At 45.5% G+C, this 19,907-nt stretch overlaps 1 protein-coding gene across 19 annotated transcripts in view; it reads left to right on the top strand.

The window, feature by feature from the left end:
* add3a (adducin 3 (gamma) a) overlaps positions 1-19,907 on the top strand; it is a 138,563-nt gene that overhangs the window by 84,251 nt on the left and 34,405 nt on the right. For 17 of the 19 annotated variants that reach the window (XM_078947176.1, XM_078947195.1, XM_023951023.2 and 14 more), the window contains exons 2-5: positions 5,613-5,857; positions 16,519-16,657; positions 18,109-18,260; positions 18,469-18,549. In XM_078947176.1, the coding sequence (XP_078803302.1) occupies positions 5,663-5,857; positions 16,519-16,657; positions 18,109-18,260; positions 18,469-18,549 (567 nt within the window). In that variant the 5' untranslated portion in view covers positions 5,613-5,662. Of the gene's footprint in view, positions 1-3,940; positions 4,141-5,612; positions 5,858-16,518; positions 16,658-18,108; positions 18,261-18,468; positions 18,550-19,907 lie in introns of those variants that run through there. The other 2 variants (XM_078947308.1, XM_078947062.1) reach the window with 2 other exon arrangements.

The raw sequence follows: 19,907 nt of genomic DNA, 5'->3' as shown, positions 1-19,907 counted from the left end.
AGCAACAGCACTCTGAAAAAACTCCTTCATATCTTCAGGCCGTGACATTTTTATGAGTTTTACACGCTGTTGTCTGAGACTCAAACCAAACAAGCCATCAATCTTTTTTCATCAGCAGCTCAGAAGGAGCAGCCACTGACGGCAGGCATGGCGATGGGCATCAGAGCAGCGGCTCTGGTCTTACAGTAAAGCCGCTGACGGGTCACGGAAACGCTCCCTGTGCCACGCTTTCTCCGTGTTCAGCAGGGCCACCATTCTGTCGTGTGGACGTCCGCCTCACTGTGGTGGTCGGCTGTGCTCCCGGGTTTGTTGGAACGCGACCCTAAGGTGGTTGGTGTATTTTTAGGGTGACAGAAACACTGGCATGCTGACCCTAAAGATAGCAGGTGTAGTGTGGAGAACGTCTCTGCTGACAGAGGAGACGGTGCGATAAACAGGTGAAAAATAACCCAACAGTGGTGTGGCGTGAGCAGAGAGAGGCACAGCCGGCTGCATGCCGACGGACGCAGAACATGGACACTTCCACGTCAGGCTCCTCCCCCTTACCATTCCTCTTCCTCTAGATGTCAGACAGGCAGGTGATGGTTTGAATTCTTATCATGTCTATGGAAACAGATTCATGTTAGCAGGAAAAGCTCAGTCACAGCGATACAAAGACGAAATGTAACAAACGAAACCTCATTTTTATAAAGAAACTGATCATCCTCCTGAATGTAACTCACTTTAAAAATCAATCCAAGCTCTGCTTGATTGATTTTATTTGGTGTTAGTTTGACCTTTATTCAAAGTAATTAGATGGGATGAATAAAACCCGATGACTGTGAAGCGATAGGAGGATCTCCACTTAAACAAACTGAGCTCCGTTTTGTGGTTGACCCTACAGGAAGGGTCCTGGCCTCGTTTGTTCAGTGCAGAACCGTCAGGCAGACGTTGATGTCTGCAGGCAGGTAGAACAATTCAAGACTGTCTCTTTGATTTAGTCACTGAGATAGTGCTGAGCAAAGCCTCTGACGGCTCTGTCTGCACGATGAGCAGCGGTGGATGACGGAGACGGCGGGACGTTTGCGTTACAGGACCGTCTGCCCCCCGCCTCTTCAGGTGACTGGGATCTAGACTCTCATTGTTCTGACTGAGTGGCCGACCTCTCCTCACATTTTACCTCAACCTTTAATCTTTGGATTGGAAAACATTTAGGAGATCATGAGGACATTTTATGACTCCTGTGACGACTTTTTCTTTAGTTGACCTTGCATAAAAGGCACATGATCACACTTTGTAAAAGTCTGTTTTAGGCCTTGAACTCTGTGGAAACTCCTCCCAAAGACGACAAAACGTTAAAAAATCTCCCTCTGACGTAACAGGACCAACTTTTCAGAGTAGCTGGATGAAAAGAATGCAGAGGGTGAGTAAGTAACACCTCACATATGTAACCATGGTCGTTGGTGATGGAGGACAGAAATGAACAAAATAGAGATTAAAACTGTTATCAGGAGCAGATGACAACTTGATTTACAAAAAGATCTTTTTGGTGACACAGAAGCTCCGCTGGGCGGGGCCACAAGCCCCCCATCTCAACTGCATTCTGATGCAGACCAGCAGATCCATGAACGTCTTTGTTTTCCTGGTCTGAGCTGGAATCTGGACCAGAACTGGACGGATGGATGGATCTGCTGCACTATTACTGTCAGGCTGGAGGGGCTGGAAGCTAGCAGGAGAGCAGGTAAACAGAGATTTCTCAGTTATGTATGAGATAGTAAGACGGGGCGGGGCCCCGCCCACAACTCAGAGGTGACTTTCTACTGAACTCCTGCTGCTCTGCAGAAACTATGTCCTTCAAAACGACATCAGGTTTTTGGGGTTTTGGCTAAAAACGGCGTCATCATCATGAAAAGATCACTGGAAAGTTTTGGAAGCAGATCAGAAGATGATCAGAGTGACAAAAATAATACATTAAATATTACTATTTGAATGAATTCAGCTGAAAGGAGGACAGACTTTACGGCCTGAGGAACGTATGTGCAGCGACAAGAGATCCCACAATTTTCTGTTTAAAGCCAAACCCTATGTTACACCATTGCATTGTGAGAAAAGATAATTGTTCAATCCAGACACATACCACTGTGTTCATGTTGAAACTTTCAAACCCCTGTTGTGCTAAATTAGGGAAGAATGAATTAGTTTTTGTCTGATTACAGGAGACCGGGCTCAGTAACAGACATCTGAAAGGGAATCCTTCATTATTAGCAAATGACACAAACCAAATATGGAACCAGAACAAACTGCATCCTGAGCAGCAACTGTAACTTTCTTAGCAACTCTTTCCTCCACGAGTGGAAACAAACTGAAGACGGTTTTGAGACGAATCAGGAAAGCGTTTGTGACGTCACTGCTTGTACAGACGAGGGCAGCCAGACGTGGAGCCGGTCAGTGGAGCAGGCAACAGATGGAACCAAAGCAAGTCCGTCCACATTCACAGCAATGCAAACACAACACAAAGTCCAGTGAGCTCATCACACATAGCATGCATTTTTGAACCAGCAGCGAAGGTTTGACAGGAAACACTTGTTGGCGATTGGAAGTTGTCCTTTAGGTTTGGATGTTGCAGTGTGGTTGTGTGTCTTTGTGTTGTCTTTGTGCGACAGACTGGTGGACTGACCACTGCGTGCCCCACCTTTACGCAGCAGGAGCTGGAATGGACTCTGAGGAACAGCTGTTTATTTCTCTATAGAAGTCAATGGGACTTCAGCTTTTTGGGACCAGCGCCTACTTCCTGTTTGGAACGCTTGGGGGGGAGGGGTTGTTCAGTGCAGCTCTTATTTTACTGTCAATTTGCACACACCAAGTACCCTGGACGCCCACCCCCATTGATGTCACAAAAAATGAATGGGGCAGGAGTCATTTGGAAGAAATTGTGGAAAAGATTTTGCATCTAGAAGTTGTAGATTTGGAACGACGTGCGCGTGGCGAGCTCCCAAAGTGGCGTTATCTTGTTACTCGCGCATGTTTAACAGAATATTGTGACAAGGTCAAACATGGATCCCTGGCTAGAGCTGAATAACAGAGGATATGAACACATTGGGAATATGGGCGTGGTTAGCAAATAACCTCCGTTGCTAAGGGAATCCAAAAGTTTACTTTTGCTGATTCTTCTGAGACTCACATCAATCTGTTCGGTATCCCCTGGCGACCAAAACATAAAATGGTTGCTATGGAGATAAAAGCAACAGAAAAGCTGCCATTTTGAAAATAGTGTCTTTTATTTTGTTTTACATCAATTTGTAAAATTTGTTGCGTGTAGCGGCTACTCAGCAAGTGGGGCTGGGTAAAAGGTGGGCAGCGAGGCAGGGGCGGGTAGAGGGAGGCCGCAGGGGCGGGTAGCGCTTGCGGGCTACACACCGTCACTATTGACTTTCTTTCCATTTTATTGAACTCTATGACAAAGATAAATCATCGCTTAAACATGTTTTTTCATTTGCACACGGCTGATTGGCTGAGCCTGGTCTCATGAAGCTTTCACGTCTTTTGGTTTCACTACAGACTTGCTTGGCATGAGCTGAGCAGACAGCTGACAGTAACAGCAAGTGTCTGTGGGTGAGGGGCTGCACTGACCCTGCCTTGGGTTCATCTCCCGGTGTAAACACAACCCGTCCGTCTCCCAGCCGCTGGTCTGTGGAGCTTAAATGAATTCCCTGACCTAATCTCCCAGTGCTGCTGTGCCGTCTGTTCATGGACAAACCAAAGGTGTGTTTGTCTCATCTGATCGGTTTTACGGTGAGGGATTCCTGCATCCGTCTGGTTACACCTCCGACAGAGAGATATGCGTTGAACAAAACAAAAGCCCCCCCTCAGGTGTGTCTCAGGATTTCTTGTCAACGCCTCTGGGAGAAGTGGGCGGAGGATCTCCTGATTCAGGAAATTCCTTGAAAAGTCTGAACCTTTCATTCTGGTTTGGAGTTTGAATGCTGGGCTTTAAGCTTTAGGTGTCCAGAAAAGCAGAGTTTTAAACTGTAACCTTGTGTAGTTTTTGTTTGTTGTGTAGTAAATGCACGGACAGGATCAGAGGAGGGATGGAAGGGACTTCCTCGCGCTTCCATTGTGGACGTAATCAGAGGCGTCTGGACTCTGGACTTCTGTATTTGAGTCAGATAAGTTTGTGTCTAGACTGTTGGGAAATAAATTATTACGTTCGTTTTGATTCAACAGAAAAATAAATGTTTAACTTTCCACAAAAAGGATTTGGGCCAATGAGCCAACTTTGTATCTGCTGTCAGATCAGACGTTTTAAAGTTTGGTTTTATTACTGTCAGCATCTTTGAAATGGAAGTTGGAGTTTAGGACCTGCTGAATACGTCTTTATCGTCATTGAAATCTGGTTTTGTTGGGCCACTCATCATCTTTAGCTACGTTGTGTGTATTTGAATGTTCCTGTCTCCTCATCTGTACCCAGAAGAAGGATTTGGCTGCATAACTCATTCTTCTGTAGATATTTGCAATAACATCCTTTGTATTTTGGGCACACAGCTTCCTTTTTGATATTTAATTCATTTTCTATTAAGACTGACAGGATGTTTTTCTGTAATTCCATTACATTTTTAGAAAAGGATGATTTGTCATGTAAACCTTGTAGCAGTCATTAAACCGGAGGTACTTTCACACACGTGTGGCTCCAATAAATACTACATTGCTGCTTTAGATGGACTTTTAAGGCCATTTGTTTTCCACCAATAGTCTTGCTGGGCTGACTGCACGTCTGTGGCCAACCTCCTCTAAGACCCCCTCATCTGCGTGTCGTATCACTGAGGGCCAAGTTGTTCAATATTTGGTACACATCCCTACATGTGGGAGGGTGTCTCATTGACAGCAGCAGTCTCCATTAGTTTGTAAACCCCATTTGACTCGGATGAGCTGTTGGGTTTTGGTCATCAACCCGTCACTGAGCGGAAGCAGCCGCTGCCAGCAGTCCAACCAGCAACCATCACCCAGACATTAACTAGACTTTACAGATAAAACTATCTCTTGTCAGTTTTCTGTCAAAACAACTGGTCCTAATCCCACAGGCCCCGCCTCTTTCTGAATGCCCAAACAAGCATGTGATTTGCATTTGAATGCTGCAGAGACTCCATGGAGTCTTTGCATCTCAGAGGAGGTTATTTATGATCTCCCCTGCCTTTTCTCTTATCTCTCTTCCTTTATTAGATTTTTTTCTCTGGCATGCCATCAAAGCCGCTTGTATTTGCCGCTCTGGCCGCAGTAATTCCCGTTTCCTGCAGAAGGCTTGTTGTCCTGCCAGGCGACCTTTGAATGAAAGGTGGGAGAAAACCCCTCCCACTCCAGTCAAGGTCGTTTGTTGGGTGAACTGTCAGCGTGACCCGGCTGATGTCCGTTAGCGTTAGCCACCGTTTTCAGCAGCTGGAAGCAGCACGCCTTCCTGGAGTCCAACAATAGCAGGATTTCTTTTCCTGTCATCTGAGAACGACACACATCTGGACCGGAGCCTTTCCGCTTTGTGTTCTGGTTCTGAACCCAGTCCCTGTGGGCCTACTAGCCGAGCCCGTCCAGTGTTGGAGCGCCTTATAAACGCGTTGTCACCGACCTGCTTGTCTTTTCCCCAGGTGAGAGCCGGAGGGGCAGCCCCAGAGCAAGCCGGTGACGTGAAACAGGCATGAGCGCAGACCCCCATCAGGGGGTGGTGACCACCCCGCCCCCGCCCGGCGGAGGGACCAAGGTGGGCTACTTCGACCGGGTTGACGTCACCGATCCGGACTACATCCGATCCAGAAACATGTCTCCAGATCTGCGGCAGGATTTTAATGTTCTGGAGCAGAAGAAACGCGTCACGCAGATCCTCCAGAGCCCCGTAAGTAAAGAGGGCGATGCTGCCCCCCCATTTTTTAAAATGACTGACGTTTGGCTCGTAGAGACTGAAACAGAGCAGAACACCGGTATATGTGGGACATTTCTGACAGGATTTGAAGCTCAGTGAAACCCTGGTAAGCTGTTTGCATATTAAATGTGGTCACTGGTTGTTTTTTAACCCTCCCCTTTTTTCATGACATCATGAAATCTTAGAAAATCTCTGTTGGGTCCATAAAACGGGATCTGTTGGGTCAATCCGACCACAGAGGTCCGGTTGGTTTATGTCACTCTGGCAAACTGAAGGCATTCGATTCAGGAGACACGTCACAGAGGAGATTGATTGACAAGGTCCCCAGCCAATCAGGATACAGAACACAACCTGCAGCTGACTTGCACTAAAAAAATCAGTGAAACTGCGAAGGTTGAACTACTGAACTGGTTTCTTCACACACTTCTTTTTGTGTTTCCTGAAGCGCAGATGTCCCAGGTTTCCATTAGTCCAGTTTCAGGCTTCATAAAGACCAGGACTGATCTGTTATCATGCACTGTTTAATGAAAAAACTGTTGCTGTTCTGGTCTGACTGAACTTGGACTCGCATGAGGAGAAGTGATGTGCAGCAGAACCTGCAGCGCCGTAACCTTTTCTGTGAGGGAAGTGGGGATCATTCCTTTGTCTGGCTCTGTGATGTTCGTGTTGGTCTTCTTTGGATGCTTAGGATTCCTTTGAGGATTTGGACAAATGGTTTTTCTAGAATAAAGAGGCAATGATTTGTTCTGTTCTGTTTTTCAGTTTGTTGGGAAAAACTCTGAATTGTTGTGGGTAACAGAGGGAATCATGTTTACAGCTCCAGACTGGAACTCGGCCCCCATTTTTCTCTATAAAATCAAGAGAATTCTCCATATGGTGCCTCATTGAGGGCATGCTGTGTGTGTGTGTGTGTGTTTGTGCGTGCGTGTGCATGTTGATGTGTGCGTGTCTGTGTGTGTGTGTGTGTGTGTGTGTGTGTGTGTGTGTGTGTGCGTGGGGTGGTGCGTTCATGTTGATGTATGTGTATGTGTGTTCATGTGTGTGTGTTGTCGTGTGTGCGTGTGTGTGCGCGTGTGCGTCCGTGCGTTCATGTTGATGTGTGTGTGTCTGTGTATGTGTGTTGATGTGCGTGTGTGTGTGTGTGTGTGTGTGCATGTTGGTGTGTGTGTGTCTGTGTATATGTGTTGATGTGCGTGTGTGTGTGTGTGTGCATGTTGGTGTGTGTGTGTGTGCATGTTGGTGTGTGCTTGTATGTGTGTTGATGTGTGTGTGTGTGTGTGTGTGTGTGCATGTTGTTGTGTGTTTGTATGTGTGTTGATGTGTGTGCGTTCGTGCGTGCGTTCATGTTGATGTGTCACCTGCTGGACTCACAGACATCAGAATCGCTCCTTTGAGTCTCCTTGCGTCTTCCAGGTCTGGATTATATCCATAATCTCTATCAATTCAGTCAAACAAATAAAGATTTAGTTGATTTACCTGAAAATCTGACTTTGATTTAAAAACATTTGTCCTCCTGTGATGGAGGAGGAGCCTAAATCTCAGACTCATCTCACAGATGTGTGCTGTTTGTCTTGTTCCCTTTGAGCCTTTGTGTGTTTGTTGTGTAACACACCTCCTGCTTTTTAGTGAATACACAAAAGCGTATTTGCTTTGCACTGTTGACTTAAGGCTGGTCCCTCGCATGGCGTTCACTAAAGACGAGCTCGTCACAGACGTCTACAGGTTCATTGCTAAAAGGTAAACGTCAATGTCATGAAGACGTTCCCACGACACGGATGGACGTCTCACTCTTTGCTTGACATTGTAGGTCTGGGGAGGGGGGGGGTAGAGATGCAGGTTTTTCACATATCCTCCATCAGAGGAACCGTTCTGGATCGGATACATCTTCTTGATAATCCTCATTTTTTCAGGATCTTTTTTCTGTAGTTCAAGTTATTCCAGTTATAAACTGACCAATCAGGGGCCTCCATAAAAGTAGTGGCATAGAATATTTAAAGTATCTGATTGACCAATTGTCCAATGAAAGCAGGCTGGGGAGACATGGGGAGACATCCTCCTGATTGGACAGAGTGGTTGTCATAGAAATGTAGACGGTCCAATCGTGGCTTCCTGAGGATGTCTGGTTCCAACATGGCGATGGACGTATCGTGGAAAAATGGCGACCGATTGACCTCATTTGGTTGGAACTGGAATACGGTCATCTTCTATGGAGGACGTCCCACTCGGTCTGTCCAGTTCCATACAGTCAATGGTCGGAACAGATTGTGGGGGGGGCTTGTGGGGGGGTGGCGTCCCGATCGAAATGATTGCTGCAGGACGTTATGGATCTTCTCTGCTGTTTCCATGACCGTGTCGTGGTCATGAACTGCGGTGGGACTGTTCTTAGTCAGTGGTTGATGCTGGTAGAGATGGCTGTGGCGCCATTGAAGCGCCATCGGCTGAGGACTCACTCTGCGCCGGTCGTTACTGCTGCGTCTTCCCTGATGCTGACAGCGCCATGGCGTTTGTCGCCCTGCTTGTTGCTGCGTGTCTGCTTATGGTCACGTGACGGTTCTGTCCACGATCCCTACGTGTGGCGGTTTTGAACACGACGCCCACAGCTGTCACGCAGCAGTGACAGGTGGCTCCCCATCGTGTGAACGCGGTCCGGCCTCCCAGTGCGGCTCTTTCACATTCAGCCACGGCGGTATGTGGAGCAGCTGGGCATGCATCGTCTCCGTTTGCTCTGATATGTGAACAATGTTTCACCAGCATTCACTGGCTTCCTCCATCTTCACCCTCCTTCCTCTGATTGGTCTGATTGCATCATCGTCGGTCCCAGATTACATGTCTGAGTTGCTCAAATGGCAACGTTGTCTTTAGACCTGAGCCACGATAAAGCAGCAGAGGCCGAGTCAACTTGGCTTTTTTCAGACGTTGCATTTGATTTCACTTTTGAAAGTCAAAGAGCAGAAAAAAAAACATTTTACAGCTTTTTGAGGAACCAAACCTGTTTTTGTTCACATCTGCTGGGTTCCCCAAGCATGTGAGAGTAGAATCAGGCTGACCACATGTTGCACTTAAAGACCCACTCTGATGAAAATGGTGTTTTTGGAGTTTTTAACATATTCTTATGGCGTTTTCTTCTCATGATGGACATTTACAAAGGAAACTGTGGTTAAATTGCATTTCATAGTATTTATCTGTTCAAATTGGGATAAATCAACAACAGATAAAAACATGCAGTTGGCAAAAGCTTGTAGTTGTGACATAGACAATCTGCTGGGCGGGGCCACAGGCTCCCTGCTCCGTCCCTTTCTGATGCAGACAAACAGATCCATGAACGTCTCGGTTTTCCTGGTCTGGATCTAAACTGTACGGCTGGAGAGCTACGCACCGCTAATGCTAGGTTAGAGGTGTGAGGGGCTGTAAGCTAGCAGGACAAGGGCATAAACAGGGCTTTCAGCAATGGAAGGGGAAGTAGGGGCAGGCTTAGTCTCGTCAACAGCCCCGCCCACAACTGAGAGGTGACTTTCTAATGAACTCCCTCCGCTCTGCAGAAACTATGTCCCAGAAAACCACACAGGTTTTACAGTTTGGCTAAAATGGCATATTCCTAATTAAAAGTCCAATGGAAACGTCCTGAGTATAGATCAAAGGATTTCAGTGGGACTTGAACTTGAACTTGAAAATGTAACTAATAAAATGATAAACTAAACGAATTGGGTGGAGAAAGACAAACCTTTTGTTTCTTCAAAGGTCATGCATGGTGGGCAGCAGTGGATGCAGTTTGTTTTTCCATGACAGGAGAGCGTTAAAAACGGCATCGTCGTCATGAAAAACCACCGGGAGGGCTTTGAACATTGATCAGAAGATGGTCGGGGGGGGGGGGCTTTAAACAGAAACTTTTGTCTGTAAACATGAACCAGAAGAGACCTCTGATGTTCGGCACATCCCGTCACAGGTCGTAAAACGTAAACACAGACACTTTGTTTGGTCCGGGTCACCGTTAGTCGGTTCTGACTGATTCCTTTAGGCTCCAATCAGCAAAGCCATTGTGTGAAAACAGGCGTTCCGCTTGTTTGAGTGACAGATGGAAATACGCCGTGAGCGACTCTCACCAAGACAACTTTTCCAAAACGGATTCCAGGTCCCAGTCACTCATGGATGTTTGTGTCGGCCTCCACAGCATGTGTCTGCTCTGGCAGAATGAGCGTACGATGAGTGGTTTTGAACCAGCAACCACTCTGCTTCTTCATCTTTCTTTGTCCTGCTGTTCTGCGGCTCTTGATGCCGTTCCTCTCCTGCTCTGGTCTTCTGGTTTTCAGATGGAGGGCTGATCTCCAGAGTGGATCCTTTCTGCTTCCTCCAGCGAGTTCTTCCCTCTTAGAGGGTTTGACATCACTGGTGTTTTCCATCAGGCGTCCCTCCCTTCTCCTCCATAACCCTCATTTCATTGGAGGTTAAGCTCAGACTTTATAAGAAACATTTCCTCTGAACGTCAGGTTCTGGCAGCTGTTTCACTTTTACCTCCAGCTGTGGAGCAGCAGCCTTTGGATCAGAACCCAGCAGGACTGGTTCTGCTTTGTGCATCCTCAAAAGCAGGAGGAGTGCTCTGAAGTCCTGAAGTTCCTCATACAGTGAATGTGGTGGCGTCTCTAAACCCTACAATGATGGTTATTTGGTGACATTTCAGCCTTGCTGCAGTTTTCTAACGGCTTGAGTCATTCAGCAGCAGCGTGGCAGTCGGTGTGTGTGACCGTGATCCTGCATATTTTCAGTCATCCATGAAAGCCTTTCCATCCGGACTGTATTGGTGGCTTCCATAGAGTTACTGAGGGGAGGAGGGAGTGCCTTCCGCCCTGCAGTGAGTGAGTGCAGCTGCAGGCGGGAACTGTTGCCCCCTCTGAGGGGAAACTGGGTGGATCGATGGCATTGACAGGTCTGAACTGTGCAGCGCCGTCACGTTGGCGGCCTGAAAGAGCCGCATTGTGCTGACACAGGCTGGGTGTTGGTGGGATGTGTCTCTCAGTCCTTTTGCTTGATGGAGTCTGTCATGTTTTTGATTTTGAACCTTCAGGGGTTTCAGCTCAACCAGCTGAGATGAAGAGGATTCAACAAAAGCGGTTATGCTGTTCTTTATGGCCAGCTTTGTTGTAGGGGGGGTGTAATCCCACCCCAAACACGGCTTTGACACACGCTGTTCACTCGACATGACGCCATAAAGCTGCTGCAGCCATGAACCACAGCAAACCACCGTTTATTCCAGACTATTCTGTGATGTCGTGCTCAAACCCCACAGACGGTCTGCGCAGACGCAGGCACTGACGTGACAGGCGGCTGCTCTCCAGCAAAGACTGAAAAAGTCCTGAGAGTTGTTCTCGAGGCGAGGAACAAGCTGCTGCATTTCTGCAGAAGCTTGTCCTGCAGCACGTCGAGTGTTTCTGGTGCAATCACCAAAACAGTGAAGCAGTGAGTTTCCTTCTTTCTTTGTGTTGTGTCCGTCATTCCGCCTTAGATCTGCCCATCGCTCACAGCTGGATGGTCTGGAATGATCTGTTTGCTGGTTTGAAAAGCCTCCCGTCACTCGCCACCTGACTCGGGTTTGAGGGTTGGACTCCCATGTGTGACTGACTGCCAAACTCCAACCTGAACGTTTTGTTGTTGAAGGATTTACTGTGACGCCGTCACATCACTTCCTGTCGTAAATTGGACGTCTTCCCTTCCTCTAAGCTTTCTAATGACAGGTCTGTCTAATGCAGCAGCAGCATGATTCATTTATGGAGAAATAACTCATGGAGTGTCGCTTTTCTGTCATTTCTGAAGGAATGCTGAGCATTCCAATCGTGACAACAGCCAGCTCCACATGTGCTGTTATTTTATGTTCTGCAGATGTGGGCCTTTTCCCCTCTCCTGAAATGGTACGATCCACGTTGGGTCCACGGATTAATCTGTTTAGATGAGGGGAATCAAATCCCTGCTGTCATAATCTTTTTGGCGTGCAAACACACAAATCGTCAAGCAGATGCCATCGGCCGCGACTTTATCCGTGTCACGTCCCTCCAGAACTAGTTACAGTAGAAAACCGCATGCAGAGTTCTGATGATGATGAGGAGGATGATGATATTAGAAATGGTGTCAGAAGGGTTTTATGATAAACGTGCAGCAGTTTGAGTCGCATCACTGCAAAATGTATGGAAGCGATTCTGTAGCATAATTAAAAATAAAAGTCAAGACCAGAAATGCTTTTTCATTTTCATTTTGAGTCATTTGATGCAGCTTCATTTTGAAAATGAAAAAGCATTTCTGGTCTTGACTTTTATTTTTAATCTGAATCAGCTTTAGTTACATAAGTCCAGTGCATAAACATGGAATATGGCTTTGGTGTCTTGTGCTCTCATGCAAACCAAACAAGCTATAAGAAGCTGTAAAGGGGTAAAGAAAAAAAAAAAGGATAAATGATGGAAATAAAGTAATATGAAGATAGATATGAGTATAAATCAACATAACTAAATAAAAATGCAGCAGAAGTTCTGGGGTCACAGTAAAAGAGGAATATTAAGGAGGAAACAAGAGAAAGGAGTGAAAGGATCTGTTCATGCAGCAAATCACTTTACATAGCACGAAATCTGATAATAAGATATTAACATCCAGAAACAAATCAGCCAAAAATAGTTAACTGGTAAAAAGAATTACTTCAAAATGTTAAAGAGTCTAATTATTGGTATTTTGTTAGTTTGTATTTTTGAGTTTTTATTCACCTAATTGTTGTTCATTTTGATTACAGTGACAAAAAGTCAAGTGTAATAAGTGCAAATGACTCATTTTAAAACAAAAAAATCTACATTTTACCCCCAAAATAATAACAATGAAAGCCAGTCTGACTAAACTATTAAACTTTAAAATAAGATCCTTAAAACTGAACCAAATATTACAGTGAAATGTGAAAGTTTCTGTTAAGAAAAAGGATCTGAACTGATTTCAATAAGATTGATGGATGGATATATGAATGATAAATAGATAGATAGATAGATAGATAGATAGATAGATAGATAGATAGATAGATAGATAGATAGATAGATAGATAGATAGATAGATAGATAGATAGATAGATAGATAGATAGATAGATAGATAGATAGATAGATAGATAGATAGAGTACTTTATTAATCCCAAAGGAACTTGCATATCCAAAGCTTGATCCAAAAAGACACAAAAAATTAAAAATGAGGATTATAAGTAGATATAAAAATATTTAAAAGTAATTAATATTCATAAAAGCATAATAATAATGTCAATTGAACTAACTAAAAACGTATTAAAAGTAATAAAGTAGTCAAAGTCGTTGCCCGTTCAGTGATAGTTTCCAGCTCTGAATAAGAAACATTTCTGCACTGGTTTAGAGAAAAGCTGAAAGGAGCAACGAGAAGCTAAATCAACTGAAAAGTGGATCAAATATCTTGAATGTTGAAAATCAAGGATTGAAATCTGTGCAGGGATCAAAACGTTTGCCGTTTATTGGTTGGTACCCAGTGGGGGGGGGGTCGGTTCTTCAAAGGAAATCCAAAGAACTGAAGCACACCGGCCTACTTCTTGGGACAGTCCAGAATACTGGAATGCAGGGGCGGAGATACAAGGGGAGCAAGGGGATGCCCCCCCCCCCCCCCCCCCCTCTAAAGTCTTCTGCTGCCATGTTCTAGCTCCGCCCCTGCTGGCATGGTTACATGGGAGCTATATGATAACTTCTGAAGTTCATGACTACAAACATAAGATAAGCCTCGATTAAAATCAACATGATCAGGATTAAAATCAAATTTCAGGATTATTGAAGTAGTTCAGCTTCTGCTCATGTATTCACTTTCCTGCAGCTGAGCGTGAGCGGCTGTTGATGCTTTGTAGATCACACGGATGACCACGGCTTTTCTTTGTCAGACATGAGGGACAGGTGTGTTCATTGTCGTGGCCTTAATGACGTTTGTGGTTGGCGTCCAAAACCCCAACAGGAAGCAGAGGAAGTCCTGGTCTGCTGCACATCATCACCACGGCTGTGGACGGAGGAATGTTTGGCCAGAGTTCAGAACCAGCACTGCTCTGGGACCTGCTGCAGGCAAACAGCCACCACTCTCTTCCATTGACGTTTCATTAATGGAGCGGCCCCACGGGGTGGGGGGGCTGTGACCGAGGACTGGGAACATGTCAGGCATTGTTCTCCTCAAAGACATCAGGAAGTTAGCAGCCAAAGCCATAACTCAGTTAAGAAGACTTTATGAATCCCCACATGGGAAATCCCAGCTGGAGTCCAACAGTCCTCAGAGATGCTGGGGGTGGTCCTGCTGGGGGCAGGAAGGGTCTCTGAAGCTGTCAGATCTCAGGAAGCCTCTGACTGAAGATACTTGTGTTACGAATAGGAAGCTCAGACGACCTTCTTTGCTCTGATTCTACAACCCCAACAGGAGACGGTGGACTGACGTGATTCCAAACATCAACGTTGAACGCCGTTCTGTTTGAGGTCTCACCGCCAGAAGCGTTTGCTTCTTCTTTTTCTGTATTCTGTATTTTGTTTGTTCTGGAAGGATTGAAAGAGAACAGAGTCCCACTTCATCAGACTTTTTAATATTCTTTTCTCACTACAAACATCCCCAAAGTGGTATTTTGATCCGTTTACGCACTTCTAATAATGCCTCTAGCAACCTGCTCTCTGAGCTCCAGCCCCTCCCAGTCCACAAAAACCAGTGGGTCCTCACGTTGTGACATCACAAAGTGAGGAACCGCCCCTTCCAGGAGGAGTCTGCACTTCCAGCCCCGCCCCCAGGCTAACAGACACGCCCACTTTCTCAGTGGAGCTAGCGGTGATCGGCTAAACGCTTTCATTTTCCATAAACAGTCTGCTCATCCATCTTTGTTAAAGTTCGGATGTGGTTTCTTTTCCTGAGAGAAACGCAGACACGCTGCCGAGGCCGACTCTAGGATGATGTCATGAAATGGGCGACACCCACAAGGAGAGAAGGGCGGAGCCCCAGAGATCGAGCCGTCTTATTTCTGGGACAATGAGCTGCAAAAATAACTCGTATTCCATCAAATATCTTTTTTTAGAGTGCCATAGGTGATACATGATCCTATATAAGGACATATCTTACTCTGACAGGCGGAAGGAAAGCAGGAAACAGACTCTTTAAAAACATCATAACATGCAGAGAAGTGTGCTAATAACACAAACGGGTTTGTTAGCATAAAAGCGTGGTTACCGTAGAATGCCGGGCGTCAGTCTGAACTCACAGCGGCTTCTGCCGGTCAGTTGTGAGGTAGAAATGACGCAGACCCCCCCATTAGTTTTGTTCCAAATTGAACCTGAAGGTTTCAAAAAGGTTTTTAGATAAAATAATTCAGTTTAAAACGAAAAGAAGAGTTATGGCTTGGAAGGTTGTGTAGTTTAGTGGAGTTTTGTCTGATTGATAAAAAACACATGGACAGAGTTTGGTCTCTGCTTTGTTATTGGATTTCTACTTTTTTATTTTGTCTCTACTCTTTTCTTCTTTGTTATGAAAAATAAAAACCATTTCATGTCAATGTTGGTGTTTTTTGCAGTCAAACATGACAGAGTTAATACTTCAGGTTGTTGTGAAATGATTGTGTAACAAAATAAAAAAAACATGTAAAAACAAAACTAGGAATGGGATGAAACTGGATCAAACACTCGAAAAGGTCCGGATAACTAAGAAAGACGGGAAAAAACCAAAACAACAAACCAAAAGTAAGATTCCAAAAAAAAAGCAAATAGAATTGAAATAGTAAAAAACATAAGAATAAAGGCAGAGAAGTTAAATAAAATAAAATAAAGGAAACAAGAAGTATTATTAAAAACTAGAAGTTCACGTTTTAAAGGAGCTCCCATGACTGTTTCTGTCTGTCAAAAGTCCATTTCTCTGAGTGTTTTGGTTTTTCGGTTTGGTGAGGAAAGAATTGGTTTGACTGAAAGCGGTTTGGTTTCTGGAAGCTGCTCCCGGCGTCGGTTACATAAGCAGGTGAGGAAAGGTGGCTGCGTCCTGCGGGGGCATTATGAAGATTATCTGGAGATGCCTGCTTATGCCTGGCGCTGCACGTATGTGGAGGAAGATAGCGGCTGAAGCTCACGTCTGCGGCCGCCGCTCCTCATATGTGCATTTCTACAGAACATCAACCCTTTCAGGGACGTTGATGTGTTTGTCCTCCTGTTGGGTCTCGTGTCTGTGGATTCAGTGGGTGACTGTGGTCTGAACGCCAGGATTAACCGCTAACACACAAGGCAGCCAATCAGGACGCCAGCACTCAGCCAATGCCGGTGAAGCTTGCTGAGTGGTCGGCAAATCCTCATCCAGCTTTTGGGGTGAATGATTGACACCCAAAGAAAGAGGTGTAATCTCTGCTTAACAGCCTCCGGTTCCTCTCGGAAAACCTTTTTCCCTTCATCTGTCAGCAGTAATCTCCTGCTGAGAGCGTCTCTCCATCATCCTGTCCTTCCTTTCAGTCAGTTAATCCCTTAAATGAGAGAATATTATTGATTTAGGAATAAGAAACTGAGCTCCAATCACCGTTTCCATGTGGTTTATCCATGTGATGTGCAGAGAAAGCTCTGTGTTGATTGACGCTGCCTTTGTTTGATTGCTTTTTGCCTGTCAGGCCTTCAAGGAGGAGTTGGAGAGTCTGATCCAGGAGCAGCAGTGCAAAGGCAACAACCCCACCGGACTGCTGGCCCTCAGACAGATCGCAGACTTCTTCATGGCCAGCACCGTGGCTGGCTTCAACACTTCCCCTCTCAGTGAGTGCTTGCTGTGCTGTGGATCGTTGCCCCGGGCAGCCAGACTCCGGGCTTTAGCAGAACTTCTGCCCTTTTCCACAATAAAGCTCTGTTTGAAACCAGAAAAAAAACAGCTCCAGTACTGAAGGGCAGGAGATCCATATCCAAACATGAGCTTATGTTCTTAGACAACCCAACTCTGGACTCCGGAAGGGCCTCCAATATTCCACTGATCCTCTGAGCTCTGCTGCTTCCAATCAGAACAAAGGAATGCACATCTATTGTGGCGATGGCCGCCAAAGACAATAACGCAGTTCAACCGGCGCCCTTTGAAGACTTCCAGGCGTGGATTGGCGTTGAGCAAAGAATCGAAGCACAGACTGAAGTTCAGTCGTCTGACGTGAGCCAGATGGTTGAGATGCTTCATCCGACCCGTTCTAGATTCTAGATTCTGTTGATACTAGAGATGCAATGATTGATCAATGAATCCATTCATCGATCTGTCAGAGGCAGGCTGTTAATCCAATCAAATCCAATCGACCTAAACCATTTCAAAATGAGATAAAACGATGATCCATCTTGGAAAATACCATTTGGATTCAGACAGGGTTGGTTTATTTTACTTTAAAATCGACCAATCACAGCAGACGACACACATGTGATGTCATGAACACGGATCAGTCCATCATTCCAGTCCAATGTGTGGACAGACTTTGAATAAAGTCATGTGACCATCCAGTGTCTAGAATGTTCTAAGAATGTTCCATTTGGATTCTTTGGATGTGGAAAAACAACAGTGGTGAACTTTAGGAAACTAACATGTGAATGGATCCACTTTAGGACAGAGGATCTGGATCCACTTTAGGACAGAGGATCTGGATCCACTTTAGGACAGAGGATCTGGATCCACTTTAGATCAGAGGATCTGGATCCACTTTAGGACAGAGGATCTGGATCCACTTTAGGACAGAGGATCTAGATCCACTTTAGGACAGAGGATCTGGATCCACTTTAGATCAGAGGATCTGGATCCACTTTAGGACAGAGGATCTGGATCCACTTTAGGACAGAGGATCTAGATCCACTTTAGGACAGAGGATCTGGATCCACTTTAGGGCAGAGGATCTGGATCCACTTTAGGACAGAGGATCTGGATCCACTTTAGGGCAGAGGATCTGGATCCACTTTAGGGCAGAGGATCTGGATCCACTTTAGGACAGCGGATCTGGATCCACTTTAGGGCAGCGGATCTGGATCCACTTTAGGGCAGAGGATCTGGATCCACTTTAGGGCAGAGGATCAGATCAAAATGAACCAAAATCGACCATGAATCGTATCGTCAACCACAAAATACGACATGAATCAAATCATTCAAATGAATCGTATAAATGAATATCACCCCTAGTTGATTTCCATATGTAAATATGCTCCAATCTGTAAGACAACTTTTCCATTTTTCTGTGACGGTGTAGGTCTGGGCTCGGTCTCTCCCATCAATGACCTGTACGGCGTGGAATCCTCCTCCCTGGTGAAAGGCGAGAAGCTGACGCGCTGTAAACTGGCCAGCCTCTACAGGCTGGTGGATCTGTTCGGCTGGGCGCACTTCGCCAACTCCTACATCACAGTAAGAGCACCACACAGACAGAAGACACGCCTGAACCCGTGTGAAACCCAACCACACGGATAAAAAACAGCAAGAAAAGATAGATCCAAAGATAGATGGGGCGGGTCTTTAAGTACCTAATCATCTATGAATAATAGCTAACGCGTTTTAGTCGGGTTGTGTTTATTTAACAAAGTGAGTGAGTCAGAATTGTTTGCCTTTCTTCCAGGGCCGTGTGAGTAAAGAGCAGGACCACATCCTCATCATCCCCAGAGGTCTGTCGTTCGCTGAGGCGTCGGCGTCAAACCTGGTAAGAGACGACGACACGAGCAGTTTCCCTCCATCACATGTAACCTTTTCGTTTTAGTGACTGGCCAAAGCTTTTGCATTTTGTTTGTCGTGTTGGTTTCAGTGTTTTGTCCCTCCACCTCAGAGGGGTTTGTCGCCTGTGATGAGAGTTACGTAACCAGTTTGGTTGCTCATGGGTACAGAAGCATGAGTCACCTGACGACTCTGTTTCCAGCCATTTAACATCCACTTTCACTTTTGTCTGTTCACTTATCCATTCCTGAATATCTTTTGGTTATTTTTCTGTGTTTAATTCTAGAAGCTCGGACAAAATGATTGGTAGGAAAGGGTCTGTGAAAACCGTCCTCTGTGAAGACCTCCACCGTGTTTTGGTGCAGATGTTGACAGACGGGTGGAGGTGGAAGGCAGATGTTGACAGACAGCTTTTGCTGCAGGGGCAGTTAGCCGCCACTGATTGAAATCTGTGCTGAAGTTCAGCTTTTTCTGCATGACGGAAGGATTTGAACCTTTTCTTTTGCAGATGTATTGAAAACATCTGCAGTGTTTGCTTTAGGTTAGCATGATTGTTATTTAGGAAGCTTTAGGTGAAACTTCACTTTAAAACATTTAATAAAACAAACTAAAATCACTTTTGTGCTTGTTTCTGCAGTATATTACGTATTTGAATTGTTTATAAACTTAAACACGCCGTCATTATCAGTTCAAATGATTGCAATGACATTTTTACAACCTAAAAACAAAAAATCTCACATGGAGCAGAAACAAAAGAATTTAAATGTCACTTTTTCTCGTCTGCCACTTTTTTTTTTGCCCGAATCCCAACAAAAATGTTTGAAATTATAAAAAAATCTTGATCTTTAGTTACAGCCAGACTGAAAGGAAAGATGTGGAAGACTAGTGAGAGCAGCCATGATGCTGGAGGCAGAGATGAAGATGCTGAGCTTCTCTGAGGGACCAGGATGGATCACTGAATCCACCAGAGGAGCAGATCATGGATGTTCTGGATCCATGCAGGGAAGCAGGTGGAGACGTTTGGACACGAGGAGAGGAGGAGGAGCTACCAGCAAAGAGGAGGACCAAAGAGGAGGTTCATTGATGAGGGAGGACATGGGGGTGGTCTTTGTCATAGCTTTGGTTTCGGGCTGTCAGCAGGTGGGGAATGGTCAAACCTGTACGTGACACGCAGGTGACCTGCAGGAAAATATCAAGGTGGTAGACTCTCAGTGACCCTGTAGAGCGTGGCGTAAGGACGCCGTACGGCAGCATCACCCGTACGTCATCAGTGCGTGGAACTTCCACTATCCTTACACGATGCACTGACCACACACAGCACAATGGTACGTCCCATTTTCATGACGT

Source organism: Oryzias latipes, chromosome 1 (assembly GCF_053564925.1).
Source record: "Oryzias latipes strain Hd-rR chromosome 1, Olatipes_Hd-rR_3.1".
Classification (NCBI taxonomy): Eukaryota; Metazoa; Chordata; class Actinopteri; order Beloniformes; family Adrianichthyidae; genus Oryzias; species Oryzias latipes.
The sequence above is the reverse complement of the archived record's forward strand: the minus strand, read 5'-3'. Positions and strand labels throughout refer to the sequence as shown.